The 27,809-nt window shown below is 39.5% G+C and overlaps 1 protein-coding gene across 2 annotated transcripts in view; it reads right to left on the bottom strand.

The window, feature by feature from the left end:
• Nucleotides 1–27,809, bottom strand: part of LOC104596320 (protein transport protein SEC23 C-like) — a 71,995-nt gene that overhangs the window by 10,244 nt on the left and 33,942 nt on the right. For both annotated transcript variants that reach the window (XM_010257398.3, XM_010257396.3), the window contains exons 4-7: nt 11,337–11,488; nt 5,678–5,753; nt 5,417–5,592; nt 5,240–5,321 (exon numbers count right to left, since the gene is read on the bottom strand). In XM_010257398.3, coding sequence (XP_010255700.2) covers nt 5,240–5,321; nt 5,417–5,592; nt 5,678–5,753; nt 11,337–11,488 — 486 coding nt within the window. The remainder of the gene's footprint in view (nt 1–5,239; nt 5,322–5,416; nt 5,593–5,677; nt 5,754–11,336; nt 11,489–27,809) is intronic.

Raw genomic sequence — 27,809 nt, 5'->3', positions numbered from 1 at the left:
TGGGACCCTGCTCCTGTTACCTGTGTTAATGGTTATAAATATTATATTATTTTTGTTGATGATTAATACACATTGGCCTTTTCCTCTTGTAAATCTGATTCTTTGGATTGTTTGCTACGTTTCAAGACACTTGTTAAAAATCAATTTTCTACCAAAATTAAGCAATTTCAATCTGATTGGAGAGGTGAATTTTGTTCTCTGTTAAGCTATCTTGACCACTTTATTCAACATTGCCTATCATGCTCACATACTCACACCCAGAATGGGTTTTGTAGAATGTAAACACTGGCACATTATTGAGACTGCCATTTCTCTTTTGTCAGAGGCCTCAATCCATTCACCTATTAGGATGATGCAGTTCATACAGCTCTACCTTATTAATAGAATGCCTACGTCAGTCTTAAAAAATATTTATCCTCATGAAAATTGTTCAAAACTACTCCTAACTATTGTTCTCTCAAATCGCTTAGGTGTCTTTGCTATCCTTTGTTGTGTCCTTATAATAAACATAAATTTGATTATTGCTCTCACCCTTGTGAATTTTTGGGTTTTAGGCCTTCTTGTAAGGGTACAAGTGTCTCCATCTATCCTCACACCGAGTGTATATCTCCTGGCATGTTTTTGATGAAGAGGTGTTTTCGTTTCATCACCAAGATTCATTTCATTCTTTTGCAGGTTCTCCACATGTTGGCATGCCACACCTGCCTTTCCCTGGCCCACCTTCATCTGGCCATGTTAGCTCACCACCATGTAGCCCACCTCTTCTGTGCCAGTTTCTACTAATCACAACATGGAGGGTGCTTCCTGCAATTGATGTAATCATTGATACTGTGCTGCCTACACCTAACCCCTCTTCCAAGGATACTACTGTTGACTTATTCCTTAATACCAGTCTTGCTGCTCCTACAATTGATAAGTTTGCTACCTCTACCTTGACTAGAGGTGATTCGCTTCCGTCAAAAATATGCAGCATTGGTTTCATCATGTAGACTATTGTTGCTCTTTTTGACTCCTTTGAGTCTTCTGATATGGGGCGTATCCATCCAATGGTGACTTGTTTCCATCTAGACAAAGAGCTTTGTGTGCCACCAAGCATCCACTTTCCATTACTCTTCTTCATGATGTTGATTTCTCTGAACCCACATGCTTGAAGAGTTTCATGCTCTCCTTAGAAATGGCACTTGGTCTCTTGTTCCTCTCCAGCTGAGTACGAATGTGATAGGAAATAAATGGGTGACTAAGATCAAGAGGAAGGCAGAGTACAATGTGGAGTGTTATAAAGCTCACTTAGGTGCAAAAAGTTTTGCTCAACAATCAGGAATTGATTATAGTAAGACTTTCAGCCCAGTTGTTAAGCACACCATGATTATGTGTGTTGTCTCTCTTGCTCCTCAAAAGGATGGCCTCTCAGACAACTAGTCATTTTTTTTTATCAGCACAACTAGACATTCACAATGCTTTCCTCGGATGTGGTATCATAAACTTGCTTTACATTTGATACAGCTAGGTTTTCAATCATCTAATGCCGACTCCTTTCCTTTTCTTTACAATCATAGTAGTGTTTTACTACTGCTACTGCTGTATGCTGATGATACTTTGCCTACTAGAAACTCTTCTGCAGCTGTTCATTCTCCTATTTGTCAGATTAACTCTACTTTTGCTTTAAAGGATTTGGGTCCTCTCCATTGTCCTATCAATTAACATTGGAAAGCTTTGAAGCGTGTACTTCGATATTTGAAAGATACGGTTGATCATGGCCTCACTTTCTAACCAGTCCAGTTTCCAGCTTCAAGCATTTTTTAATGTTGATTAGGCTGGGTACCCAGACGACAAATGGTGTGGATTTGCAAACTTCAGCCTCAAAACAAGCCACTATTGCTTGTTCTAGTATGGAATCTGAATTTCGCTCTCTAGTTGATACAACTGCTGAGATAGTGTGGATTTAGTCACTTCTTACTCAGTTGGCTTGTTCACTTCCTTAATGCCCAAATTATGGTGTGACAACACTGGTTCCACCCATTGCTTCCAACCCAGTCTATCATGCCCGGACCAAACACATTGAAGCGGATTTTCACTTTTTTTTGAGAGAAGGTAAACTATAATTTTATTAATATGAACAAAAAGTGTACAACACGATGATGTACTCGAGGACCAAATAAACCTGTCCTCTCTGACCTTGACCCTCCACCCTGCCTTAAAAAGATTGTCATATACAAAGAAAGACTCAAAATCTACACCCTTAAATAGCCTATGACCAGCCAACCATGAGAACATCTTTCCCAAAATTTTCTGATAAATAGAATCAGCAGAGCTAATCTTGTTTTTGAAGACCCATGCTTCCTCTCTTGCCAAAAACACCACCACCGGAGTTATATTTCAGATCAGTTTTCCTCTTTTTCCACCCTCCAACCTCCTACAAACTCTTCTATTGATCCTGGGCAGCAACTTCGCACTTCAAATAAACAGGAAATTCTGTTCCAAATCCCATAAGAGAAACTACAGTGCAACAAGAGGTGATTCACTGTTTCCAACTGTCCTTCACATAGTGCACAGCCAGCTGAATCTAGCAAAACGCCTTTCCCTAAGAGGTTGTCCATTGTGAGTATTCTATTAAGGTAAGAAATCCATACAAAGAAAGAAATTTTTTATGGCACATTTTTACACCAGGTGATATGAACTGGGAGCAATTGTCCTTCTGCATTGCCCATTGCCTTATAAAAGGACTTGATGTGAAACTTTCAGTCTTCTTCCATTTCCAAACTCTTCTGTTGGACCTAGCAAACTCCACCTCTGTGTTATACAAAATCCATAGCAATTCCAGCAATTCATCCACTTCCCAATTATTTAAATTCCTCCTTAACTGTGAGGCCCAAACCACATTACCATCTTGCATCTGCAAACAGTCAGTAACTTTGACTCTTTGTCCACTGCCACTTCAAGAAGGCAGAGAAACTCTCAGACAGGGACCTCTTTCCACACCAAACAACCTTTTTTTTGATCAATAACACAATTCATTAAATAATCTCAATAGTAATTAGTTAATTACAAAGAGGAAGACAAGGAGAAATAGAAAAAAAAATTACAACTGAGATCAAAACATTGACTCCCTCTCCACCCCTTGTTTAGCTAACCCATCAGCAAAAGAATTAGCTGATCTTTTTACCCAACTGATTTTAACTTCCAATTCTCGAGCCAGCCATCTAAATTTCCTCCTCATATTGCTGTAATTCCATAAGCCACTGTTGTCTAATTCAGCCATACTACCACCACCTCCGAGTCCCCTTCAATTGTAAGTTTTCTGATATTCATCTCCCTGGCTTTCTGGATTCCTTCCATAACTGCATGGATCTCGGCTCTAAGAGAGTCACCCACTCCAATTGGGCCTGAGAACATGGCAGAAACAACCCCATTCTCATCCCTGAAAACAACCCCAATCCCTGATTGTCCAGGATTCCCTCTGCAACTTCCAAAATTTGATCCGCTCCCCATTTCCTATTTTGAATTTCACTCCTTTTGCAAACATATTATATGTCTTTCAATTCCTTTACAAACTGAGCACCTGTAGTATTGATTTGGAGCTCCCGGGTCCCACCCCAAATTCCTTTCTCCATATTTAACCTATACCGCTCTTTTCCATAGCCCTCATTGATTCTCCCCAAACCTCCAAAACCATTTCCCTAGCATAGCAACATTGATATTCTTCACCCTCTTAACACCCAGCCCCTCTGGGATTGGGGCCTGCAAATTTTGTTCCAGTTCACTAAATGGTATTTCTTCTCCTCTTACCAGCCTCTCCAAAGAAAATCCTTTATTTTCTTTTCAATAATAGCTTCCATTCCTGCTGGAATTGGATACAGAGAGAAGGTACATGGAGAGGGAAGATAACACACTTTCATTGTACCGTAAGGCAATCTTCACCTAAATAGAATGTTTATTTGAGAGGTCTCCTTGAGATATCCTCTTACTATCTTCATTATTTCTATTTTTATGTAATTCTACATATCTATAAATATTCTCAATCTAAATGAAATCATCAAGTTATCCTTGCTATTGGCATGTCATCCCTCTCTATTTCTCTTTACTTTCATTTCACCTAAATTGGTGTCATATCTATAAATATTCTTTCATTTTGCAATATTCTCAATCAAAATTGAGCCTCACTGCTTCTTGGGAAGGAGAACCACTGATACTGCATACCTATCTGTTTCTCAAACTGGTTTTCAAACAAGCAAGCTGCATTTAAAAATTTACATGTATTTTTGTAAGTGGCTTCCAATAAGGGAAAACTTAGCAATAATACATCTTTTTCTGATCAGCAGAAGATAACTTATTTTATTAGAGTCAATTAACACAGTAGATAGTACAATTTGATGACAGGGATGTCATCCCCAAGAAACTTTCAAGCCATAGTCACAAAGAAGTCCCAAAAAAGCTAACAGGTTCCCAGCAGCCAAAGTTCATTAGATTACAACTTTGCGCAAAACAAACTAGGTCTATCAACTCCTTGCTTTGCCAAAATATCTGCCAATACGTTTGCAGTCCTTCTTATCCAGCCAAAAGTAGAGTTGAATCTCTTTGCTAGGGTGTCAATTTCCCTAAAAGCATGTCTGTATTTCCAAGGAGCTGATCTGAAATTCTTGGACCAAGAGATGACTAACTGAGAATCTCCTTCGACTTCCAATTCCCTTACTCCTGTTTGTACTGTAAGCCTTAATTCATGTAAGAGAGCCATAATTTCAGCCTGGACTGAATCTCCAAAGCCAATTGGTCCTGAAAACAAGGCCACCACCACTCATTTGTGGTTTCTAAAAGCACCTCCTATTCCTGCCCTTCCTGGATTACCCAATGAGCTACCAGCAACAATGCGACATCTTACAAAATGATGATCATTCTATGAGAATTACATACATAGGAAGAAAAAAAAACATAAAGAAAAAAGTAAGAAAAATGGTTGTCATGATGTCTCTTTACAAAAAAAAAAAAAGAAATCCTAAAGCTATGAGATTACCCACAGTATAAAAAAAAATATCAATGAAATACTGGAAATTGCATAATTCCAAGTTCCAAGGATGTCATGCATATACCATCCTCCTACACATGCCTTGTCATGCCAATAGGTACTTTGGCTAATAGGAAGGATCCAGGACCATATGAGTGTAATAAGCATGATTTTGTTTTTCTACCTGTACATAGAATAAACAAAAAATCACATGATAGATTTCACTAAGAAAAATCTTGCCTGTATGCTGCCAGGTCCAGCAACCCATCTCCTGGAAAGTGTTGTAGCACGAAGTCTCATTTGGCCATTGTTATGCTGATAGCTGAAGCACAATATCTGTACTATGTCAGACAAGTTTCATTGATACTAGACAATTCTAAAGGTCATAATTCAATAGTGCAGTCACAGAATCCATACTAAGTCAAAAATTGGAGATAAAATTGATTGCTTGTGGGTTGTCCAGTAGCATCTGTGCTGTCCTTTTTCACAATCTCAAATAGCAAGCATAAAGTTGTTGTTTTATCAAGGCCACACATCTTCCAAGCATTGGTATTTCCTTGACCAACAATTGTTTCAGAGCATAGAGGGCCTTTCTGTGGAAGTCACCAAAAAATTTGTACAAAAATTAGAAAAAAATGCAGAACACAAAAGGGACCAAGAAGATGGTTTAAGCTATACCTTCTCAAGAGATGCACAAGGTCCAATAGTGCCTTGAATTTTGATATCCTTGGAGCAGTTAACCTCAAATATACCACTGGAATCAAGATTAAATTAGTGACCAACAGTTAATGATTCTTCACTTCCACTGAAAACATGTTTTTTAGAAATTATATGTCAAAGCTAGTTGGAAAAAATACATAAATCAACACACAAACACATACAAAGGCCTTAAAAAGCAATTTCCTTGATTTTGCTGCAACAAAATTACATTACAAAGTTGGTATTCTATATATCATACAGTCAGCCATGCACTGAAAGGCACCACCATATGTGAGTTGGAACCTCCAAGAAGGGGTCATATATACAACTACTTCAATGTCAATCAGTCAAACAATTAAATACAAGAGGCTTAATTGGATGATCACCTCATACAAGTGGTTCATCTAAGAGCTACACTAAAAGAGTTTTAAAATTTGAATTGTTATCAGAATTGAAGGTGAATCCAGCCAGAAGTTGGTGGGAATGGGTAATACTCCAATGGAGTTTCTAGAAGAATGTGCAACTGTATTGGAGAGTAAGATTCGTAAGTTCCCTTTCACATAGGGCTACCATGGAGGCATAACGCTTCTCATTAATTGGATCAATACGCTTTCTAGGTAATTAAATAACTAAGGGAACTCACCTAATAGCATTTAGAGCTTAGATCAGTAAGGATCAAGGATATGGATGAAACACAACACCTAAACACACAAAAATCGATAGGGAAAGGAGTTGGGGAACAACAATGAAAAGGAGACTTAAAGTTAGATGGCATTTAGTTAACCAAATAAGTAAGCCATGGATACCATTCAGCCCAATACCAATAAGGAACTTTTGTAGAGAACAAGAATCCTCAAGTATCCTCCATAAGGTGACTATTCTTCTTTTTAGCTATAACATTCTATTGCGCTGTGTAAACACAAGATTTTTGGTGGTTAATTTCCCATTGGTACAAGTATATGCTAAAACACTTCTCAAATTGCCTTGCTCCATTATCAGAATGCAGAACGAAATATCTTAGTTTGTTCTTCAAACTGAGTTTGAATCATAGCACAGATTTTTTACAATGTCCAAAAGTTCATCCTATGATTTCAACACAAACAACCATGTAAAGCAGCTTGCAGATAGTCATCTATAAATGTAACAAAATACTAAATGCCACCAATATCCATAACAAGAATGGTACTATAGTTGTCAAAAGTGACAAGGTGCCCAAAGAAGGTCACCTTGCTTAAGCACCTAGCTATTTTCTATAATGGCACTATATATATATATTTTCAAGATTATAATAACAAGTAGGCAAGATTGCACTAAATTATTCATATTGTAGATTTATATGCTGTTTCTTTTTATTATTTTCTTATTTGTTGTGGTTCAATCAACACATGTTGGTGTATGCTGTCTTGAACCCTTGAAGACTTAAGCAAGGGAGAACTTAAAAATTTGTCAAATCAACACATTCTTCTTCTACCAGTTCTTTTTTTCCTTTTCCTAGGACAAAAACAAGGGCTCAGCCTCTATATTTTCTGAATTTCATTTTTTCTTTCTTTCTTTTCTTCTCATGGATACGTTGATTTTATACGATGAGTCTTAGTTCTAACATGATTTACTTTGGGGGATAGAAAAACGGGGGACAAGTCACCACTTGGAGGTGATGGGGGTGCTTGGCACTTCAATATTCATGTAAATACATCCAATTCTTTTTCAAATCAATTAAGTTACAGTCTACCAATTAAAAAACTATATTGATTTTCTATTTGAAATATGAAGTTTATACTTTTTATGAAGATCATTGATAATTACTACTGAAATAAGGTTGCTGATTGCTATGGAACCTAGGGAATTACCCTAGGATTCAAGGTTTTTATTTCAAAACCTATTGATTTTCTATTTGATGCCAAGGCAACCACCTAGGTGACTAGGAGACAAGGTATCAACCAAGCCATTTGCTGTTCTTCTAGCCCTATTTGAATCTGACTCCTATTTCTTTTGCTAGATGCCTAACCTGTCACATAGCTATTTTGTGATTCCAAACTCACAAACTATCCATTCTCATCCAGTTTACAACTAACTTAGAATTGTCTTCCACCTCAAATTCTCTGAACCCTAGCTGTTTTGCAATACTCTACCCTTGCCACAATCCTAATACTTTTGCCCTCAAAAGAATCTCCATGACCAAATGGTCCCAAGTACAAAGCCACAATTCTGCCTTCATGGGTTCCGAATGCCCTACCTAATCCAGAAGGCCCGGTGTTGCCACTACAGCTACTGTCAAAATTCAGTTTAAGTATATTATATTCTGGTGGAATCCACACCTCAAATCTTATGGGCCTTTGCTAATAGAAGCTGCGACCACTATCCACCCTCTAATAATGTCATCCACTAAATAGTCTTTGAAGAATTAAAATTTTTTCACCCAATTTGATACCTTCACAATTCTTCCTTCATGGTTTCTGAATGCTCCACTTAAACTTCTTAATTTCATCTCTACAAGCCCACATGACAGACTCCAGCTTCTTTAACCATTGCACCACCAACTTAGAATCCTCTTCAACAATCAGCTTATCCATGTTCAAGTCATTTTCTAACTGCAACCCTTGAACTAAGGAATTCAGCTCTAATAGAATTCCCCTCACACACAGGACCCAAAAACAAAGCAACAACATGACTGTCTTTATCTCCAAATACCCCTGTATACCAAAGGGACCCAAATTTCCCTAGCTGATTCCATCAAAATTTAGTTTGATAAAATCTTAAGTAGGAGGTAACAAAAAGGAAGGTGGTAGTTTCTTTTTTGAAGAGCTTTTTGCTACCTAAGCCCAATTCCTCCAAATAACATCAAAGGAAAAATATGATAAAATGTCCAACATTTTAGCCCAATGTATTACTCTAGTCATTAGACATTCCTTCACCGTTTCTTCACTTCTTTCCTTTTCTAGAAAAATTCTTGCATTCCTTTCTTCCTAAATAATCCATAGCATTGCTGTCCTTGTGCATATCCACAAAACTCTGCCCCTTCTTCTAGGCCACACAAATCTAGTTGAGTTAAACAAATTATTCATCTTTATTGGCAAACTCCACGGTTCCACCTGCAGCCAAACAAAGAAAAAACACCATTTTTTTTTTATCAATAACAGTAAATTTTGTTAAAGAAAAAACACCATTCATAAATACCTACAACAAATGGACAAGAGATTAGTAAGTGGTAACAACTCTCACCAGTGGATTTGCATAGAATGCATCAGAGGATACACAAATAAAAAGGTCATTCTTCTTTGTAAACTATCCAATGTATTTATCTCCCCATAATAAACTTCTCAACAAAAAAACACTAATTTTGAGGGGGGACAGACCTACTCCAAATTTCATTTAAGGAGGAAGAGCTGAAAGTGGGGAGAAGAGCAAAGAGACAAAAGGAGGCAAACAAAATAAGATCTTTAGTGTGGGGAGACCAAATATTTTTATCAGGTTTAGAAGTGTCCAAACAAACTTCTCAATAATATGCAATAAACCTGCAATCACATCAAACTCACCATCTCTTAAGCCCCCATTCTAAAACTGAAATCCCCTAGGCTTGTTACAACATTCACAATATGTATTTTTCATCTCCAATGGAATCAATTTTCTTAATACTTGTCTTGGGTCCACCACTAGAAGATGTATCATCAGAATGCAGCCACCCGATTTTCATTGCAATCCTTCTCCCATTCTTCACTTCACTTTGCACCAATGCATGTGCCACAATAAACTAGGCAATCCCCCCTGCCCAAAATTTGAATCCTCGTTATTTTCTATTCTGAATTCAGACCAGCAAGGTGGCAAGAAGTTCAAATAACCAATTTAATTCTGAATTCTATCCTCTTAATCCTTCAATGATAAACCTGACAATTATTCAATTCCTCTTCCATGCATTGAACAGTGGAGGAATGTGCAGACAATCTTTTCTTCCCCTGACAAAAACTAGCAATCTCTTGGTGAAGTTGATAAATCCTTGCAATATATATATATATATATATATTTGCTATGTCAAGATACAGGAGAGTGCAGCTTACACGAGGTTGCATTGACTTCACTAACCAAGACATGACTGTAAAGTTTTCTTGTTGCCACTTTTCACAAGGCAGGATTTGTTGTTTCTGGTTTTTAAATCTTTCCTGTCAAATATCTCAACTCTTCACATCCTCCAATATGCATCTTTACAGATTTGGACCATTGCAGGAAATTAGAGCCATCCAACCTGATAGTGGTGATCAATAAAGTGGGGTTGCCAAAGGTAGCAGAAAGGTGGAACCAGTTCCTAAAACTTCTACCATGCCCATACTTTCACTAGATTGGTTTCCAATAGGCATGGTTCAACATAAGGACTTCTCACAAGCAGGGATAAGCAAGAAAAAACTACAAGATCACAGTACAATCACTGTCTAGAATACCTAAGATCAACCTAGTGAAGCAATGGAGTAGCAAAAGTAATCAAAGAAGGCACCACATGTTTCAGCCCTGATGACCTCTTGTCCACTTTCTTAAATGTAACTCTTTTCGGGGGTCCTTAAAGGAATTTTTTTTGTATAAAATACTATTGTACAGAGGACCATACTTGTATATTTTTTCTCAGTTAATATAAGCTTATACTTTACTTTTCTCAAAATAAAATCATGCTAAATACTTAAAACTCCATAAAATATTATAGGAGCCTCTGCAGCATTACAAAAAAGATTTCTGATTAAAAAACTTGAGGTCCTGCATAAATAACTTCCGGTGAAATTGCACCAACCAATTTTCTCAAATCTGTAACTTTTGGAATTTTCACCATAAATAGTATAAAAATCCATAACCAATCCAATCTCCATAGAAAACCTGATGAATAATCCTTCAAAGCAAACTCTACCAAGGTCAGGAATTTTTTTTATTCATCAAATCACAGGCCTGCTACTGCCCTTCTGACATCACAAGGGATCAACTCTGTTTTGTTTGATCAACATGCACAGGAGAGAGAAATAAATATTCTGATACCAACTTAGAAAATTTGGAGATTATTCTATGAGAGAGAATAAACAAGAAGATGAAAATAAGAGAAGTCAAGACTTTGAGAGAAACAGAAGACTTGGGCTCTCACACCCTTCTAACTTAATATATAATTATGTTATATACCTTATCAAAGAAAAGAAATTACAACTGTAATCCCAACCAATAAGTCAAAGATGGATAAACAGCTTTAAAATTCTCAAAATATTTCTAGTGCATCCAGAATTCATTATGTCCAAAGAGTCCATGTGGTTCTAATTTCTGGTCCACATTGAAAATGGTGACAGATTTATTTGTTCTTTTTTACTTTTTAGTTGTATTTTCAAGGATTGGGTCATTGGTAGTATGTCATCACTTGTTCTTCTCTTGTAATTTTCTTTTTGTGTTAATACATTTTCATTTCTATTTACCATCAAAAGAATTTCAAAAGATTATTAGCCGTTCAAACATATGACAACTTTCAGAATGCATGTTTTAATAAACAAGTTGGATAGAAAATAGAACTTCCTTTATTTTATTGCTGGGGGAGGGGGATGCAATGAGGTGAGTTTGGGCTCCACAAAACAGTCAGTATCAAGTCCACATGAAAAATACAATAAGCTAGAGCAGGCCTTACTTAAATGATAAACCAAGGTTAAAGGAACTTGATTCAGTTGACTGAAAAACACGTTTAAGTGAGTCCTTGAAAACGTTATGACCAAAGCTTTCTGCAAGCACAACAAGCCCCCCAGATCTTTCAACTGCAACTTTAAGTTCAGCCAACCCGACCTGGCACATATAATACCAATATGCACAAGAACTACTCAGTTGCAGTAATGAATTTGTGACCACAACAAAGGAAAAGATAACAAGTAACTATGGCAGAATATTTTCCATTTCAGATAGAGTATACAGAACCAATCTCATAAGAATCATGCAGAAATTTAAAGTTGCATGATTAAAATGTGAACACGAGTTAAACAATTGCAAAAAGCACTGAGCAATCAAGATACAGCAATTGTAAAAATTGAGGAAAGCTAAATAATATCCACCATCCACTAACCTTTTTGATCTCCCACTGAAAAGCATAGCTTGGGAATAGATGAGCAGAATATGAAATTTTCAAGGCAATCAATGAATTCAAATGTCCATGAAGAAGCACACACATGATCCGTGTTGTGTTTCTTAGCTTGTTTTAATACAAAATAAGATAGTTTGGTGTTACATTAGCATCACTAAGGATGTCATCTCTTCTTTTAGAAAGGTATTCCAGGAATCTTCAGGTGGGCTTGTCAATTAAACTGGAGCAGGCATGTAAGATAAGGATCTTATAGACTCATGTCATCTCTGCAACAAGACCAATTAGCATGTAGATGATGTCATGATGCATGGACTGTTCCTTAGCTTGTCTTAACATACAGTAAGATAGTTCTGGTGTCATTTTAAGGATGGTATTCTAGGCATCATCAGCTTGTCATGGGGAAGGCATGTAAAATGAGAATCTTTTAGACATATCATTTCTGCAAAAAAGTTGATAATGAAGCAACAAGTAGTTTTACTTGATGTAAAAAGAAGAAAAAGTGATGTGATGTACAGGCAACAAGAAATGGGCCATCAGCTTTCTGTTCAATGTTAATATAAAGGACATAGAATGATAGAAATACCCCTACAGCAAAATAAATATAAATTCAAAAAACTCCTCAAGCTGAGCATAGATATTGATCATGTCCAGCTTGCCTAAAATACAATCCACTTGACATTTAACAATCCCTTTGGTAAAGAATAATATCTTTCCTTAGCTAAGGAAAGGCACGTACATTAACAATTTGAAAGTATGCACCTGGGCCTAGCAAGGTGCATACCTTTAACAATACTACAAAGTCAACTTTAGCTTTCCTTCTCTCTACTTTAATTTCTCCATCATGGCCCCCAGCAAACTCCATAGTGCAAAGTCTTCCTTTTCACCAACTTCTTTAAGGCCCTCCTCTGCCAACTCACCTTGAATCTTGATGTTACAATCCCCACCTCCAAATCATTAACCTTCTCTGAAGATCTTACCATTGACTGATCATTGTCATTCCCAAAAACTTCAAGGGAGTCATCTGATTCTACCAAAGCAAGAATCATGCTCACCAACCATGTCTCTGGCATTCTCAATTGACTCCACCACAATTTGAAGTTTGCCAACACCTGTTTGCCATTAGCTTTGCAGAGAACACATCAATTAGGGGCTAAACAGTTATTAGGCCTTTTTGTAGCAAGTCTAGAGTATTAACTTTCCCATGGAACACTTCCCAAAAAGAAGCACTAATTCTAGGGGAATTGATCTGCAACAAACATCTTTCACTTCCCAATAAAACTCTAAATAAAGATGCAGAAGAGAATGAACCCAAGGTATTAGGAATCCAAATATGACCATTGGGCTTAGAAGGACCCAGGAAGGACCCAGGAACACTTTCTCAAGCATTTGAAGGAGATTGACAACACTAGAGCTTTTGAGTCCCCAATTCCCCTTGTAAAGCTCAAGTCGTAATCCAATCCATTGACAGAAGAAGAGGGGACAAGAAACTTAGAAAAAAGTTCCTATTTTAGATTGGAGATTGAGAACAATGTAGGAAACAGATCCTTTAGAGAAGACTCCCCCATCCAAACATGTTCCCAAAAATAGATATTATTACTGTTTCAACTGCTGCTACAGTAACCCGAACCAGCAAGAGGAAGAAGAAGAGGAGGAAGAAGAAGAGAAGAAGGAAAAGAAGGGACTGTCAAATCTAATGGGTAAATCCTATCAGTTGACCCCTTAATAGTAATTAGTCTCTAATAATTTCTACAAAGACTAAACTGCCCTTACTTAAGTGTGGGGCAGAGTGTCTCTAATAAAACTACCACATAAGCATACAACTTAACAAAGATAAGATGACTAAACTACCCTTATTCGGCTCACTTTAACACTCCCCCTCAAGCTGGAGAATATATGTCATATAATCCCAGCTTGTTACATAGATAGTTCACTTTCCCTGAGCTTAGAGCTTTTGTAAACAAATCTGCCCACTGATCATTCGAGCCCACATGTTCTGTGCTTATCTCTCCAACAAGAACCTTCTCCCTCACAAAGTGGCAATCAACCTCTATGTGCTTTGTTCTCTCATGAAAAACAGGGTTGGATGAGATATGGAGTGCAGCTTGATTGTCACAGTACAATTTCATAGGTTTATCCATGTGGAACCCAATTTCTTGTAGGAGATTCCTCAACCACACTAATTCACAGGTAGTGTGTGCCATGGCCCTATACTTGGCTTCAGCACTGATTCTAGCCACAACCGTCTACTTTTTACTCTTCCACGTCACAAGATTTCCTCCAAGAAATGTGCAATAGCCTGTAGTAGAACTCCTGTCATTCACTGAGCCTGCCCAGTCTGCATCTGTGTACCCAACTACTTCAAGTTTTCCTCCTGGTTTATACAATAGTCCACGGCCTGGAGCTCCCTTCAGATATCTTACAATTCTAAGAACTGCATCCCAGTGAGGTATACAAGGGTTTTGCATGAATTGGCTCACCACACTGACTGCAAAGGAGATGCCGGGTCTCGTGATAGTCAGATAGTTCAGCTTCCCCACTAGTCGTCTATACCTTCCAGGATCTTCAAATACTTCCCCTGTATCACTGCTCAACTTAACATTTGGTTCCATAGGGGTCTCGGCCGGTTTTGCACCTAACAGTCCTATTTCTTCCAGTAGATCAAGAACATATTTTCTTTGGCACAAATTTACACCTTGTTTTGACTTGGCAACTTCTATGCCCAAGAAATACTTCAATGTCCCAAGGTCTTTTGTTTGAAAATGATTTTGCAGAAATACCTTTAGTTTGTCAATCCCCAATTTGTCACTGCCAATAATAACAATATCATCCACATAGACCACTAATAAAATCTTTCCAGCTTCTGAGTCATAGCTGAACACTGAGTGATCAACCTGGCATTGCTTCATTCCAAAACTCTTCACCACTTCACTAAACTTCCCGAACCAAGCACGCGACGATTATTTCAACCCATAAATTGCCTTCTTCAATCTGCACACCTTACCATCCTCCCCCTGAGCAACAAACCCAGGTGGTTGCTCCATATATACCTCCTCCACAAAGTCACCATGAAGGAAGGCATTTTTGATGTCAAGCTGAAACAGAGGCCAATCATACATAACTGCCAGGGAGATTAGCATACGAACAAAGCCAATCTTAGCCACCGGAGAGAATGTCTCCATGTAGTCCACTCCATACAACTGTGAGTAACCTTTAGCAACGAGCCTGGCCTTTAGACGCTCCACACTACCATCTGACAAGTATTTAACAGTATACACCCATTTACAGCCCACAACATGCTTACTAGGTGGGAGAGTAGTGAGCTCCCACGTTTGAGTATGTTGAAGAGCAGAGAGTTCCTCCTCCATTGCCTGCCGCCACCAAGGTGAACTAAGAGCTTCTTGGACATTGTTAGGTATGGAAATAGATGACAAAAGTGAAACAAACTGACAATGTGAGGTGGAGAGGCGAGATAATGAAACAAAATTGGAAATGAGATGGAGAGTAGAAATGCGTTTACCTTTCCGTAAGGCAATGGGTAGGTTAAGTTCTGAGGGTTCAACAACAGAAGCCATGACAGGATCCGCAGATAAGGTAGAAGCTGGAGGAGGGGCTGGTGTCGTTCGACGTGTATACACTTGCCGGATCGGTGGTCGTTCAGTGGTGATCTGCACTGGATGAGATGATGAGTCTACTCCAACAGCAACATTCGGAACTGGATCATTGACAGGAAGAGGAAGAGGAAGTAAGGGTGAAGACGAAGGTGCTTCAGGTCCTGAGAAGAAGGGGACAGACTCAAAAAAGGTGACATCAGGACAGACATAGCACTTTCGAGTAATGGGATTATAACACTTGTACCCTTTTTAAGTCCGAGAATAGCCAAGAAATACACATTTAATGGAGCGTGCATCTAGCTTGTCTATTCCAGAACTCAAATTGTGGACAAAGCACACACAGCCAAAGACACAAGGAGTTAATGGAAATGGAGATAAAGTGGGGAACAAGATAGAGAAGGAGGACCGACCATGAAGAATGAAGGAGGGCATCCGATTAATGAGGAAACATGCAATGAGTACAGCATCACTCCAAAACCGTTTAGGAACATTCATATGATGAAGAATAGACCGAGCAGTTTCAAGGAGCTGACGGTTCTTTCGTTCAGCCACCCCATTTTGTTGAGGAGTGGATGCACATGAAGTTTGATGAATAATGCCATGTTGTTCTAAATACTGTTGAAATGAAGTAAGAAAGTATTCACGACCATTATCTGAACGAAGGACTTTGATTGGAACACCAAATTGTGTACGTATTTTAGTATGGAATTTTTGAAAAATGGAAAATAATTCACTTCTTTCTTTCATTAAGTAAATCCATGTCATCCTTGAACAATCATCAATAAAAGAGACAAAATACTTGTACCCATTATAAGACTCTATTTTGATCGGGCCCCAAACATCTAAATGAACCAAAGAAAAAGGACTCAACATACAACTTTCAACTCTAGGACTGAAGGAAACACGGCGATGTTTCCCAAACTGACATGACTCACACTGTAAAACTGACAAACGACTCAAAGACGAAACTAATATCTTGAGTGCCTTGAGAGAAGGATGTCCCAGTCGGCAATGCCATTGTAGAGGAGTAAGTGAAGTTTGAAGAGCAATTGAGGATCCACCACCATCAAGATAATACAATCCACCAGCTTCATGCCCCCCACCAATCTTCTTCCCTGTCTTGAGATCCTGAAAAAACACAAGAGGAATGAAGGAAAGTAACAAAATAGTTAAGAGTCTTGGTTAATTTACTAACAGACATAAGATTGAATGGAAACTTAGGTACATATAGAACAAATGATAAAGAAAGAGAAGCCATGTCAACATTACCAACACCACAGATGGGAGATAAAGAGCCATTGGCAAGTGTAACAGTTTGTGATGTGGAAATTTCAAAAAGAGAAGAGAACACACCTGGAGTCCCGGTCATGTGATCAGAGAATCCAGAGTCAATAATCTAGGGAGAGGTTTTAGATGACATGCAAGCAATACCTGAGTGGGCAAGAGTAGCAGTGGTATGCTGTGAAGTGGTTTGAAGGAACCGTTCATACTCATCACGCGGTACACTCACCATCTCCCTCCCAAAAGCAGAGTAGATGTGGAAGGAGTTAGGTCTGCTTGTTTACTGTCACTGATATCAACCTCACCAGCTACAGCATGATTAGCCCATTTAGAGGGAGGGCCATGTAGATCATAACAGAAATTCACCGTGTCCTTCTCTGCCACAATGAGTACACTTCCTTGCAGAGTTACTCTTTCCTTTGCCACGGCCTCCTTGGGAGGCATGTCCTCCCCCTCTTGTACCATGTCCACTTCCTCTAGTTGTCACAAGTGCTGATCTATCAAACTGTGTGGGATTCTCTGTCTGTCCCAAAAAAATCCTACGAAGCCGTGCAAATACTTCCTCAAGAGTAGGAAGGGTAGAGCTCCCTAATATTTGGGCTCTAACTGGTTCATACTCCGATTTCAACCCCACTAAGAATCTTGTAACATCTAGTTGTTCCCTCTATTGTTGCTGAACTTTAACATCTGGAGTGAGGGGATGATAGACATTGAGTTCATTCCTTATATTCTTCATGCAGGCATAGTACTCTTCTAGGGTTTTGTTTCCTTGTTGCAAATCAAAGTATTCCTGATAAAGTTGATATACCCTTGTAGTATTATCTTGTCCGGAATACAGCTTCTTAGCATGTTCCCATATATCCTTAGCCGTATCTAGGAGCATGAAGTTGGCACTAATTTTGGGTTCCATACTATTCCATAGCCAGGTCATGATTTGAGCATCATCTTGTTCCCAATCATCAAACCCTAGAGAGTCAGCCGGTGGTTTATCTTCTTTTACATGCTTCACTTTCCTCTTTGCCTTGAGGAAAACTTCCACTGATTTGACCCATGGAACATAGTTCTCCCCATTCAGTTTAATTGAGGTCATTTGTACACCTAGGTAGTCAGAGGGAACCACCACACTAGGTTTCTGATCATTATACCCATCTCCCATTGTTGCCATGGTACTCTTTCACCGTTGCCTCTAAACCTGAATTCTCAGTTACAAACTGAGTGCTGTTATTAGGAGTTTGATGTTCCAGCACCTATAGCAGCCCCTAAACACAATAATAGGTACACAAGCCTTGTTCTTGTTCACACTACTACTGATTTCACAACACCACAAACCACATAAACATCAATTCAACACTTACTAATCACATGCAAGCCCTCTTACAACCACTCAATAAAAATTGTGCATCACAAGCACCACCACATAGTCATATCTGTTACACCCGGTACAGACCTGTTTAACACCTTTAAGAGGGCACTACACGACCACAAGGAACTCGGCTAGGTCACTGCATTACACTTTACACCACTCGGCCACTTACAGCAGCCCTTACACCACTCAGCAACTTACAACAGCCCCTACACCATTCGGCTACTGTACACACAGCCCGTTCTTGGGATTTTCTCCAAGAACTAGGGCAACAATAAACCTAGTTCTCTAGGTTCTGATCAGTACTAGCAGGTTCTTGAAGATTTTCTACCCAGAAATACCAGCAGCACAAGGAGAAGAAATAACCGACCTTCTTTCGAGAGTCTCAACCAACCATTCACTGCTGAGGTCGTTTTTCTTAATGAAGAAGGTTATGCGCAGCAGAGAGAGACGAGCTGAGATGTTTCAGACCTAGGACGAACCAGTTTTCTCCATTAACAGCCCAGAAACGAAGAAAGAGAGGTCACGAACACTGCTGAGATGTTTCACGAACTGAAGTAGGTCAGGGACATGGCTCTGATACCATGTTTCGACTGCTGCTACAGTAACCCGAACCAGCAAGAGGAAGAAGAGAAGAAGAAGGAAAAGAAGGGACTGTCAAATCTAATAGGTAAACCCTATCAGTCGACCCCTTAATAGTAATTAGACTCTAATAATTTCTACAAAGACTAAACTGCCCTTACTTAAGTGTGGGGCAGAGTGTCTCTAATAAAACTGCCACATAAGCATACAACTTAACAAAGATAAGATGACTAAACTACCCTTATTCGGCTCACTTTAACAATTACCATAATAGACATCATACTTGATACAATTTAGAAAGACTTCGAGTATACTATGAGTTGCCTTCCAATATTATTACCATAATAGACATCATACTAGATACAATTTAGAAAGACTTGGAGTATACTATGAGTTGCCTTCCAAGGAGAAGTCCATGTGGCTCTAGCAAATAAGCTAGTAGTGTCCCATCCATTGTCCATCAACCCATGAATGCTAACTACCACTCTATGTCATAACTTATCCCTTTCTAAAGGCAATCTCCACAACCATTTCTGTAGTAGAGCCATATTCTTCTTCCCCACATTCCCTATTCTTAACGCTTCTTGATGTTTGCTTCTACATGCCACTTTCCACTTTATTAAGTGACCCTTCCTCCCCTCCTCTGATTCAAACAAGAAACCTCTCCTTATCTTCTCAATCTTTTTTGCCATCTCCTGTTGGATCTTAAAAATGACAAATCGTAGACAAGAAGATTGCTAACATTTTTTTTTTTATCAATAACCACATTTCATTAATTAATCACAAAAATATTACAAGGATGAAGATAAACTTTCTTATTTTCCAGCTGGAGCTTGAGCTCCCAAGAACAGAAAATGGAAAAATTACACTTGTGCCCAAAACATTAACTCCCTCTCGACTCCTTGCTTAGCTAACCCATCAGCAAAGGAGTTAGATGATCTTTTCACCCTGCTGATCTTGATTTCCATCTCTTGAACCAGCCATCTAAATTTCCTCCTCTCATTACTGTACACCCATAAACTGCTATTTTCTTTATTCAAGCCACCCTACCACCACCTCCGAGTCCCCTTCATGATGAGTTTTCTTATATTCATCTCCTTAGCTCTTTGGACTCCTTCCAGAACTGCAATAATCTCAGCCCTGAGAGAATCACCCAGTCCAATTGGGCCTGAAAACATGGCTAAACACACCTCCAATCCCCGATTGTCCAGGATTCCCCCGACTACTCCCATCAAAGTTTAGTTTTAAAAAACCGGCCAGTGGGGTGGGGGGGGGGGGGGGGTCCAAGACACACTCATTACTGTTTTGGGCCGGGTGCAATTAGCCATCTCACTCCACTTCCTCAATAAATCATCCACTGTGAAGTCTGTAAACAGCTCTGAAGATTTCAGCCACTGCACTACCCTTATATGGATCATTTCTCTCAATTCTTCACTGTCCCTCTCTACTTCAAAGAAAATCTTGGAATTTCTTTCCTCCCACAAAGCCCAACATACAGCAGCGTTCAAGCATCTCCACATGGTTCTTCCCCTTTTCATTTGGCACCTGAAGAAGGAAGGAGAAAAAAAAGACTTTGCAAATTTGATGGAGGATTCCATGTACCCCCAAAAAGGGATAATGCCAACACCCAAATGGACTTAGCAAACTGGCAAGTTACCCATAGATGGAAACCAGTTTCTCCATCCGCTTTACAGAGAACACACCAGTTAGGGGATAAACAAGTCTTGGGTCTCTTCTTTTGGAGCAAGTCACCGGTATTGATTCTTTCCAGAAAAGCTTCCCAGCAAAAACCACCAACTCTATTATTGATAAAAAAAAAAACACCGCCAACTCTAGGGGGAATTATTCTGCACCAAACCTCATTGACTGGGAAGGGAGGGGGAATAGGCCAACAGGAATAGGGGGCTGACTTAGTACTTTGAAGAAGTAAGCACAAGAAAATGAGCCAGAGGGGGTGGGGATCCATATTCTAGAATCCAGCTTAGTAGGGTCCAAGAAAACATTATCAAGGATACCAAGGAGGCTCGAAATACCATTCAAGTCTGTATCTCTCACAGCCCTTCTCAAGCCCAGATTCCACCCAAGCCCAGAAGGTGAAGATGAAGGGGTAATGAAAGAAGAAACTGGCTTATTCTTAAAATCAGAAAGGGCATACAAGGAAGGAAACAAGTCCATAAGAGGGGCATTCCCCACCTAGATTTGTTCCTAGAATTTTATGAAGTTGCCCGTGTTCAAATCATACCTGATGAGCAGAGAGAAAGTTGGAAGTAGATCGTGAGTGGCTTTTCAGGGTGACGCACTTGTGGTCATAGCTCGAATCCTAGCATCCCATCCATTTTGCTCCAGCCCATGTATGCTTACCACTATTTTAGCCCATAATCTCTCCTTTTCTATTGGGAGTCTCCACAACCATTTTCCCAAAAGAGCCAAGTTCCTTTTCCTGATGTTCCCAATCCCCAAGCCACCTAGATTTTTGCTTCTGCTCACCACCTCCTAGCTCACCCTATGGTCCCTTTTATCCTCCCCCAGTTCCCAAAGGAAATCTCTCATCATCTTCTCCAATCTATTAAATACCTTTGTTGGGATTTTGAACATTGAAAGGAAATAAATGGGTAAGTTAGCTAAGGTAGCCTTGATCAGTGTAATCTGGGAAAGGTAATTCTTCTTCCAAGAGGCAAGTCTCTTTTCAAATCTTTCCACCACCGGATTCCAAAAACTCTCTTTCTTTGGGTTATCAGCCAAAGGCATCCCTAAGTCAGTCAATGGCCACCCTTCATGACCCAACAGTTCTGTGCATTCCCTGATCTCACCCTCCTCCAAATTCACACCCACTATACAACTTTTCTCAAGATTCACCTTTAGGTTGGACATTTGTTCAAAAAGTTGTATCACCAACTTCATGCTCCTGATGTATCTCAGATGCCCACCTTCACATAACAAAATTGTGTCATTTGCAAACTGTAAGTGGGTAAGGGGGGTTTCCTCCCTCCCTATTCTCTAGCCTCTTAACAGGCCCCTCGAATCTGCTCTATGAATCAATCTCCCCAGGACATCAGCAACCAGAGTGAAAAGGAAAGGAGATAGGGGGTCCCCTTGTCTTATTCCCCTTACATCTAGAAAGAAGACCACCATTGTCCCATTCACTAGCACAAAATAATGACAGTTCCAAACGCATCCCATGATCCATTTACACCATCTAGGCCCAAATCAAAATTTGGACATAACTTTCATCAAGAACGATTAATTAACCAAGTCATAAGCCTTTTCTAAGTCCAGTTTACAAACCACTCCCTTCTTCCTGTTCTTCCTAAAATTCTCCACACTTTCATTGGCAATCAAGATTTGATCAGTAATTTTTTCCCTCACAAAAGCTCCTTGATTTGGAGAGATTATTGCTGGCAATGCTTCCTTCATTCTCAGAGACAAAACCTTTGCTAAGATCTTATACAAGCTATTCACCAAACTGATTGGCCTAAAGTCCTTTGGGTGGGATGCATCTTTCTTTTTTGGGACCAATGCTAAGAAAGTAGAGTTCAGACCCAGGTTAACCACACCTCTTCTATAAAATTCCTCAAACACTAGCAAAAGGTCATCTTTCACAATATCCCAACAGTCTTGATAGAAAGCCATTGTAAAACCATTCGCTCCTAGGGCTTTTGTTCTATCCATAGAAAACACAACCTCCTTAATCTCCTCCAACTCAAACTTTCTTTCCAATCTCTGCCTATTGTCCTCTCCTACATCTGGCCAATCCAAGCCTTCTAGCCACATCCCCCTACTTAGTGGCCTTCTTAATATGGACTTAAAGTGTTCAACAGATGCCCCTGCTATTTCATCCTGTTGTGTTAAAGCAACACCCTCCACTTCCAGTCTTGAGATAAAGTTTTTCCTTCCCCACTCATTTGCCATAGAATGAAAAAATCTGGTATTTCTATCTCCCTCTTGCAGCCATTTGCATCGAGATTTTTGCCTCCAATTTATTTCCTCCTTATGTAGACAATCCTCTAACTGCCTTCTTAGACCTCTTCTTTGTTCCTTATCTGCCTCTCCAAATTCTCTCCTTTCTTCTTTCGAATCAAGGAGCTCAATTTGATCCATCAAAGCGCTCTTCCTTTCTTCTAACCTCTCGAATTCCAATTGATTCCACTCCTTGAGCTTGGCTTTTAGAAATTGGAGTTTCTTATGAAATTTCATGCCTTCCCAATCTACAGCTGAGTTACACTCAATCCACCACTCCTTGACTCTCGTAGTAAACCCAGGATAGAGCAACCACGTATTCTCAAACCTAAAAGGGGCAAACCCTCCACTCCTCTCCTTTTTGCAGATCACAATTGGCCAATGATCCAAGGTCAATCTAGGAAGAGCTCTAGAAACTAGGATTCCCCAACGGTCTTCCCAATCCAATGAAAATAAGATCCTATCCAACTTAGAGCAGATGGGACTCAATTGTAGATTAGACCAAGTGAAAGTCTTGTGGGCTAAAGGTAACTCTTTAAGTTCAAAGGTATCCACAAACTGATTAAACTTCCTCATACTGGTTGTCACCCTCTGATTAAAAACATTGGTTTCCTCCGTAAATCTAATCACATTGAAATCCCCACCCACACACCCAGGCCCATCCCAGAGTCCTCCGATATCAGTCAATTCCTCCCACAATTCCTTCCTCTCTCTATAATCATTTGGTCCATAAACATTTGTTAGTACCACACATATCCATCCTCTTGCTGCTTAAACTTCAATGAAACTGAATATTTCCCAATTAGTTCCTCCACACCTTCAACCACATCCTTCTTCCACATTGTTATTATCCCCCCTGAGGCTCCCCATGATGGGGCAGCCACCCGATTAATCCCCCTAGCTTTCCATATACTCTTTGCCCATCTACCATCAAACTCCATTCTGTTAGACTCCTGTATTAGTACAATGTCCAGATCAAATCACTTTAACACCTCTTTAATCGTTGTTCTTTTCCTTGCACTTCCTATACCCCTCACATTCCAGCTAAGTATCTTCATTTTCATCTCTTTCTTAATTCCCTTCTTCACCCACTCACTACTTTCCCCCTTTCCTTCTTTCTCCTTTCACCCCGAACTTCTTATCACCCTCCACATCCCTTTTTAACCTCTCAACTTCACTCAAATTCCTTTACTTCACTTTGATTTCCTCCTTTTACTTTTGTAAGCCACCTTTCAAGACATTCAAGTTCTCCATTCTACATCCCAATTTCCCCACAAACTCTGCTATTGAATCCTCTCTCCTATCAGCCTCCACCAATATTTTTTTTGCCATTTCCTTTTCTTTTCTCCTCTCCTTTCCTATTCTCCTCTCAGTTGGCCTATCCCCTCTAATCTCCATCATACCTTCCCTCCACAACACATTTTGTTCTACCTCATTGAATACTCCTTCAATAATTTCCCACACCCTCTCACTCCTATACCTCCCTATCAACTCCACCTTTTGATCCTGCATTAAACTCTCTACACTCTTAGGGAACCCACCACCTTTGCTGGCTTCACAAACTAGGGCTGTAGAACATGGAATGGGATCGGAATCTAGAACAAAGGACACATAAAACTCATCAGTAGCAAAAACTGAATTAACTCGATTACTTGGGTTTGTCTGGAGGGGTGGAGTGGGATTCGGGCATGAGTTCACAGCTTCCCTCACTAGTTTTGAGGGTTGGTAACTATCTGTCCCCCTAAGTTGGTTGGGCAACATTTCTGTCCTTTGGCTAAACTGGCAATCTGTCCTCTCTCCCCCTTGTTTACCCCTTGTTAATGTATTCCTGCTCTGCTTTAGGTTCCCCTGATTTTCCACACGATTTGTGCCTTGCACAATCTGAAGCCTTGGAGATGGGTTAGTTTGGTAAAGTTCATCAACCTCAATTGTTCAAAAATCCCAAGAATCCTCTCATCTCCCGTCGAGCCTTTCTTGCCGTCTGAACTGTTTTTCCTCTCCTCTTCTATGTCCCCCTGAAATAAGCCCACAATGTTCATTAAGCCCATATCACCTTCATCGTAACCTTCATCGTGTACAAACTAGCTTCTTCTTCATGTCTTTTTCTTACGAATCTGGGGTTTGGTCTCATTGCGGAGCACTCACGAAGCTTGGAGCAACCTGATCTTGACGGCACAACCATTGCAAGTCCCCCTGTCCACCACTTTTCCGCCGCTGCATATTCTTCCCCGCAGGCCTCCCCCTTGTAGATGATGATAGACCGAAAGGACGGTCTATAGTTGGCACCCCTTCCTCCCTCTTACCCCGACCCACGTGACATTTTAAGTTATAACATCGGTTGCTTAAATTGAAACCCGGTTTAGAATTTGAACCTCCCTTAACCCCCACCGGTTCGGACCAAGCCCTGTGTTTATGGCTTGGTCCACTTATTTCCTTTGCCACATCAACATAGGATAAGTTCCCCGCCCCAAATACTTTTTTCAAAAAAATTTGAATTAATTACTCTTAATGGTTGGCTTATTGCCTGGTTTACCCACGTCAGCTGATTTAATTCCATTTTGGTTTTCTCTTGAGACTTTTCTTCCTCCCCCACTCTTCTTCCTCCATTCTTCTTCCTCCACGTGTTCACAACCCTGCCACCTCTTCTTCATCTTCAACCTTTCAACTCCTTCCCCACCACACCTGCTCGACTTCAGACGCCACCCACACCTTGCTCCACCTGAGCAAACTTCGAAAAATCTTGGTAAGAATTGCTTGATTCCGGCGACTTGCAGCTCCATTGCCCCCAGATTTCTTTTGTTAGCTGCCATCAGCACCCCACCAAGGCTTCGAACAATCTGCTCAAGAACAAAGTCCCTCCATAGATTGAAGGGGAGACCTAACAATTTCAGTCGAGTGCATCCATCTTTCACCTCCACCTCGTTACAGATAGGGTTCTAGTTCTGAATCTGAATGAGGCTTTCGTCTACAACCACTAGAGGTGTAAATTGGGCCAGGCCGCCCGTGGCTCGGCACGACATGATGGCTAATGGGCTGTGCTAGGCCCGGCACGGAGGTTCGTGCCGTGCTGGGCCGGGGGTTCGAGGCCCATGGGCCGGCATGGCACGACACGACAACACGTGCCATGCTGCCCGCGGCCCGTGTGCCGACATAGCCTAGACCACAGCACGACACGACCCACTAGGCCCGTAACGGGCCGCACTCGGCCTGCTCGGGAATATAGCCGTTGGACCCCCTTCCCAAAGGGGCCCAATGGCTAGTTTCAGCTTTTGGGGGGGATTTACAGAAATACCCCCCAACAGCTATAAATAGCCATATTAGGGGGTATTTCTGTGTTTTGCTTATGGGGGTTGAAAAAATGACATAAATGCCCCCCAACAGCTATATAACAACTAGTGTAGGGGGGCATTTTGGGTAAAGTTAACTTTACAATGACCAAAATACCCCTCCCAACAACTAAATAACAGATAGTTTTTTGGGTATTTTGGGCAATTGAATTACATTCAATTCCTATAAATAGCCCTATCCTCCACCATTCTAATCACACCAATTCAACAATTCTCTTAATTCTCTCTCTCTCTCTCATACTCATACATTCTCAATTATCTACAATCTGAGAAATTCTGATTAGCTGATTGTCTGATTCTACATTCTCCAATTCTCAAGTCTCAACTTTATCGAAGTTTTGACTTTCAACAAGAAGAAGGCTTGCTCAACCAGCTCAAGTATCTCAACTCGGGAGGCTTGGATGTTGAAAGGCTTCAACTATTGAAATCAAGTTGGGGTTTTGAACCGACAATCCAGGTAAGTCGAATTAGATTAATTTTTATCTTTTTAGAATTAAAAAAAAAATGGCCGGCCCTTCTCAAAACCGATTCCCCAACATGTTCACCATGGATGACATTCAATCGCATCACAATAGTATTAGTGTTAGCACTGATGCGTTTGATGTCAATGGAAGTGGAACTCTCACCTCACCCCCAGTAGTAGTAGTACTATGGGAAAAAGGAGGGCTTCTAAGCTGAGTAGTCTGGTTTGGAAAATTTTCAAAGTAGAGGATATTGAGGGGAAGGGGAAAAGGGCCGTTTGCCAAAAATGTAGGAAAGACTTTAGTTATTGTAGCAATGGTGGTATGGGTCATTTGAGAAGACATCTGCTCACACATGAGCGAGAGGAAGATGAAGGGAGAGAAACAACCCAAACACAGACTGGGAGGGGGACTAGTTTTGATACTTCTAGATATTCACAAGAAAAAATGAGACAAGAACTTGCTAAGTATATTGTACAAGAAGAACAACCATTTATGTTAGCTAAAGATCCAAAGCTAGAAAAATGGTTGCGTAGTTTTGTAAACCCACAATATAAAAATGTTTCAATGAATACTATAAGAACTGATGCTTTAAAATTTTTTTATTCATATAAACAAAATTTAATCTCTGTTAGCAAATCTTAATTCTAAAGTTGCAATTACTTCGGATGTTTGGACATCCAAATTTAATATTAGTTATATTTATGTTACCGGTCATTTCAGTGATGAAAATTAGCTTTTGAATAAAAGAATTTCAAGTTTTACTAGGCTTGAATGGCCACATAGTGGCCCAGCAATTGCTGCAAGTACTTTAAATACTTTAGTTTTGATAATGCTAGCAATAATGATTCTGCAATAAATATTTTAAAATCTCAATTAAAACCATGCTTAAATGGTAAATTATTTAATATTAGATTTGCATGTCACATCTTAAATTTATGTATTCAAGATGCCTTGAATATTATTTCAAAAATTAGAAATTGTATTATATATATAAAAAGTTCAGGGGCAAGAAAACAAGAATTTAAATATTTATGCCAAAATTATGGTTTAAAATATAAACATTTTATATTAGATGTAAAGCATAGGTGGAATTCTACCTATGCTATTTTTGAAAGTTGTATATCTCATAAACAAATTCTTTCTGATTTTTGTAATTTAAAAATGCCTAATGATATGATATTTGAGGAAGATTGGGAAATGGAGTGTTTGTATAAGAGATTTTTTAAAACATTTTTATGATGCAACAAATGAATTATCTGGAATTTATTATCCAACTAGTTGTAATTTACCGTATCAATTAATGGTAATTAGTGATTGTTTTGCCAAATATAGAAATAACCCACAATTTCAATGTATTGTTGAAATTATGGAAAATAAATTTAAAAAATATTGGGAGAACATTTCTCCCCTTTATGTTTAGCTAC

Source organism: Nelumbo nucifera, chromosome 1 (assembly GCF_055504915.1).
Source record: "Nelumbo nucifera cultivar China Antique chromosome 1, China Antique-T2T, whole genome shotgun sequence".
Taxonomy (NCBI): domain Eukaryota; kingdom Viridiplantae; phylum Streptophyta; class Magnoliopsida; order Proteales; family Nelumbonaceae; genus Nelumbo; species Nelumbo nucifera.
This window is presented reverse-complemented; position numbering and strand designations above follow the sequence as displayed.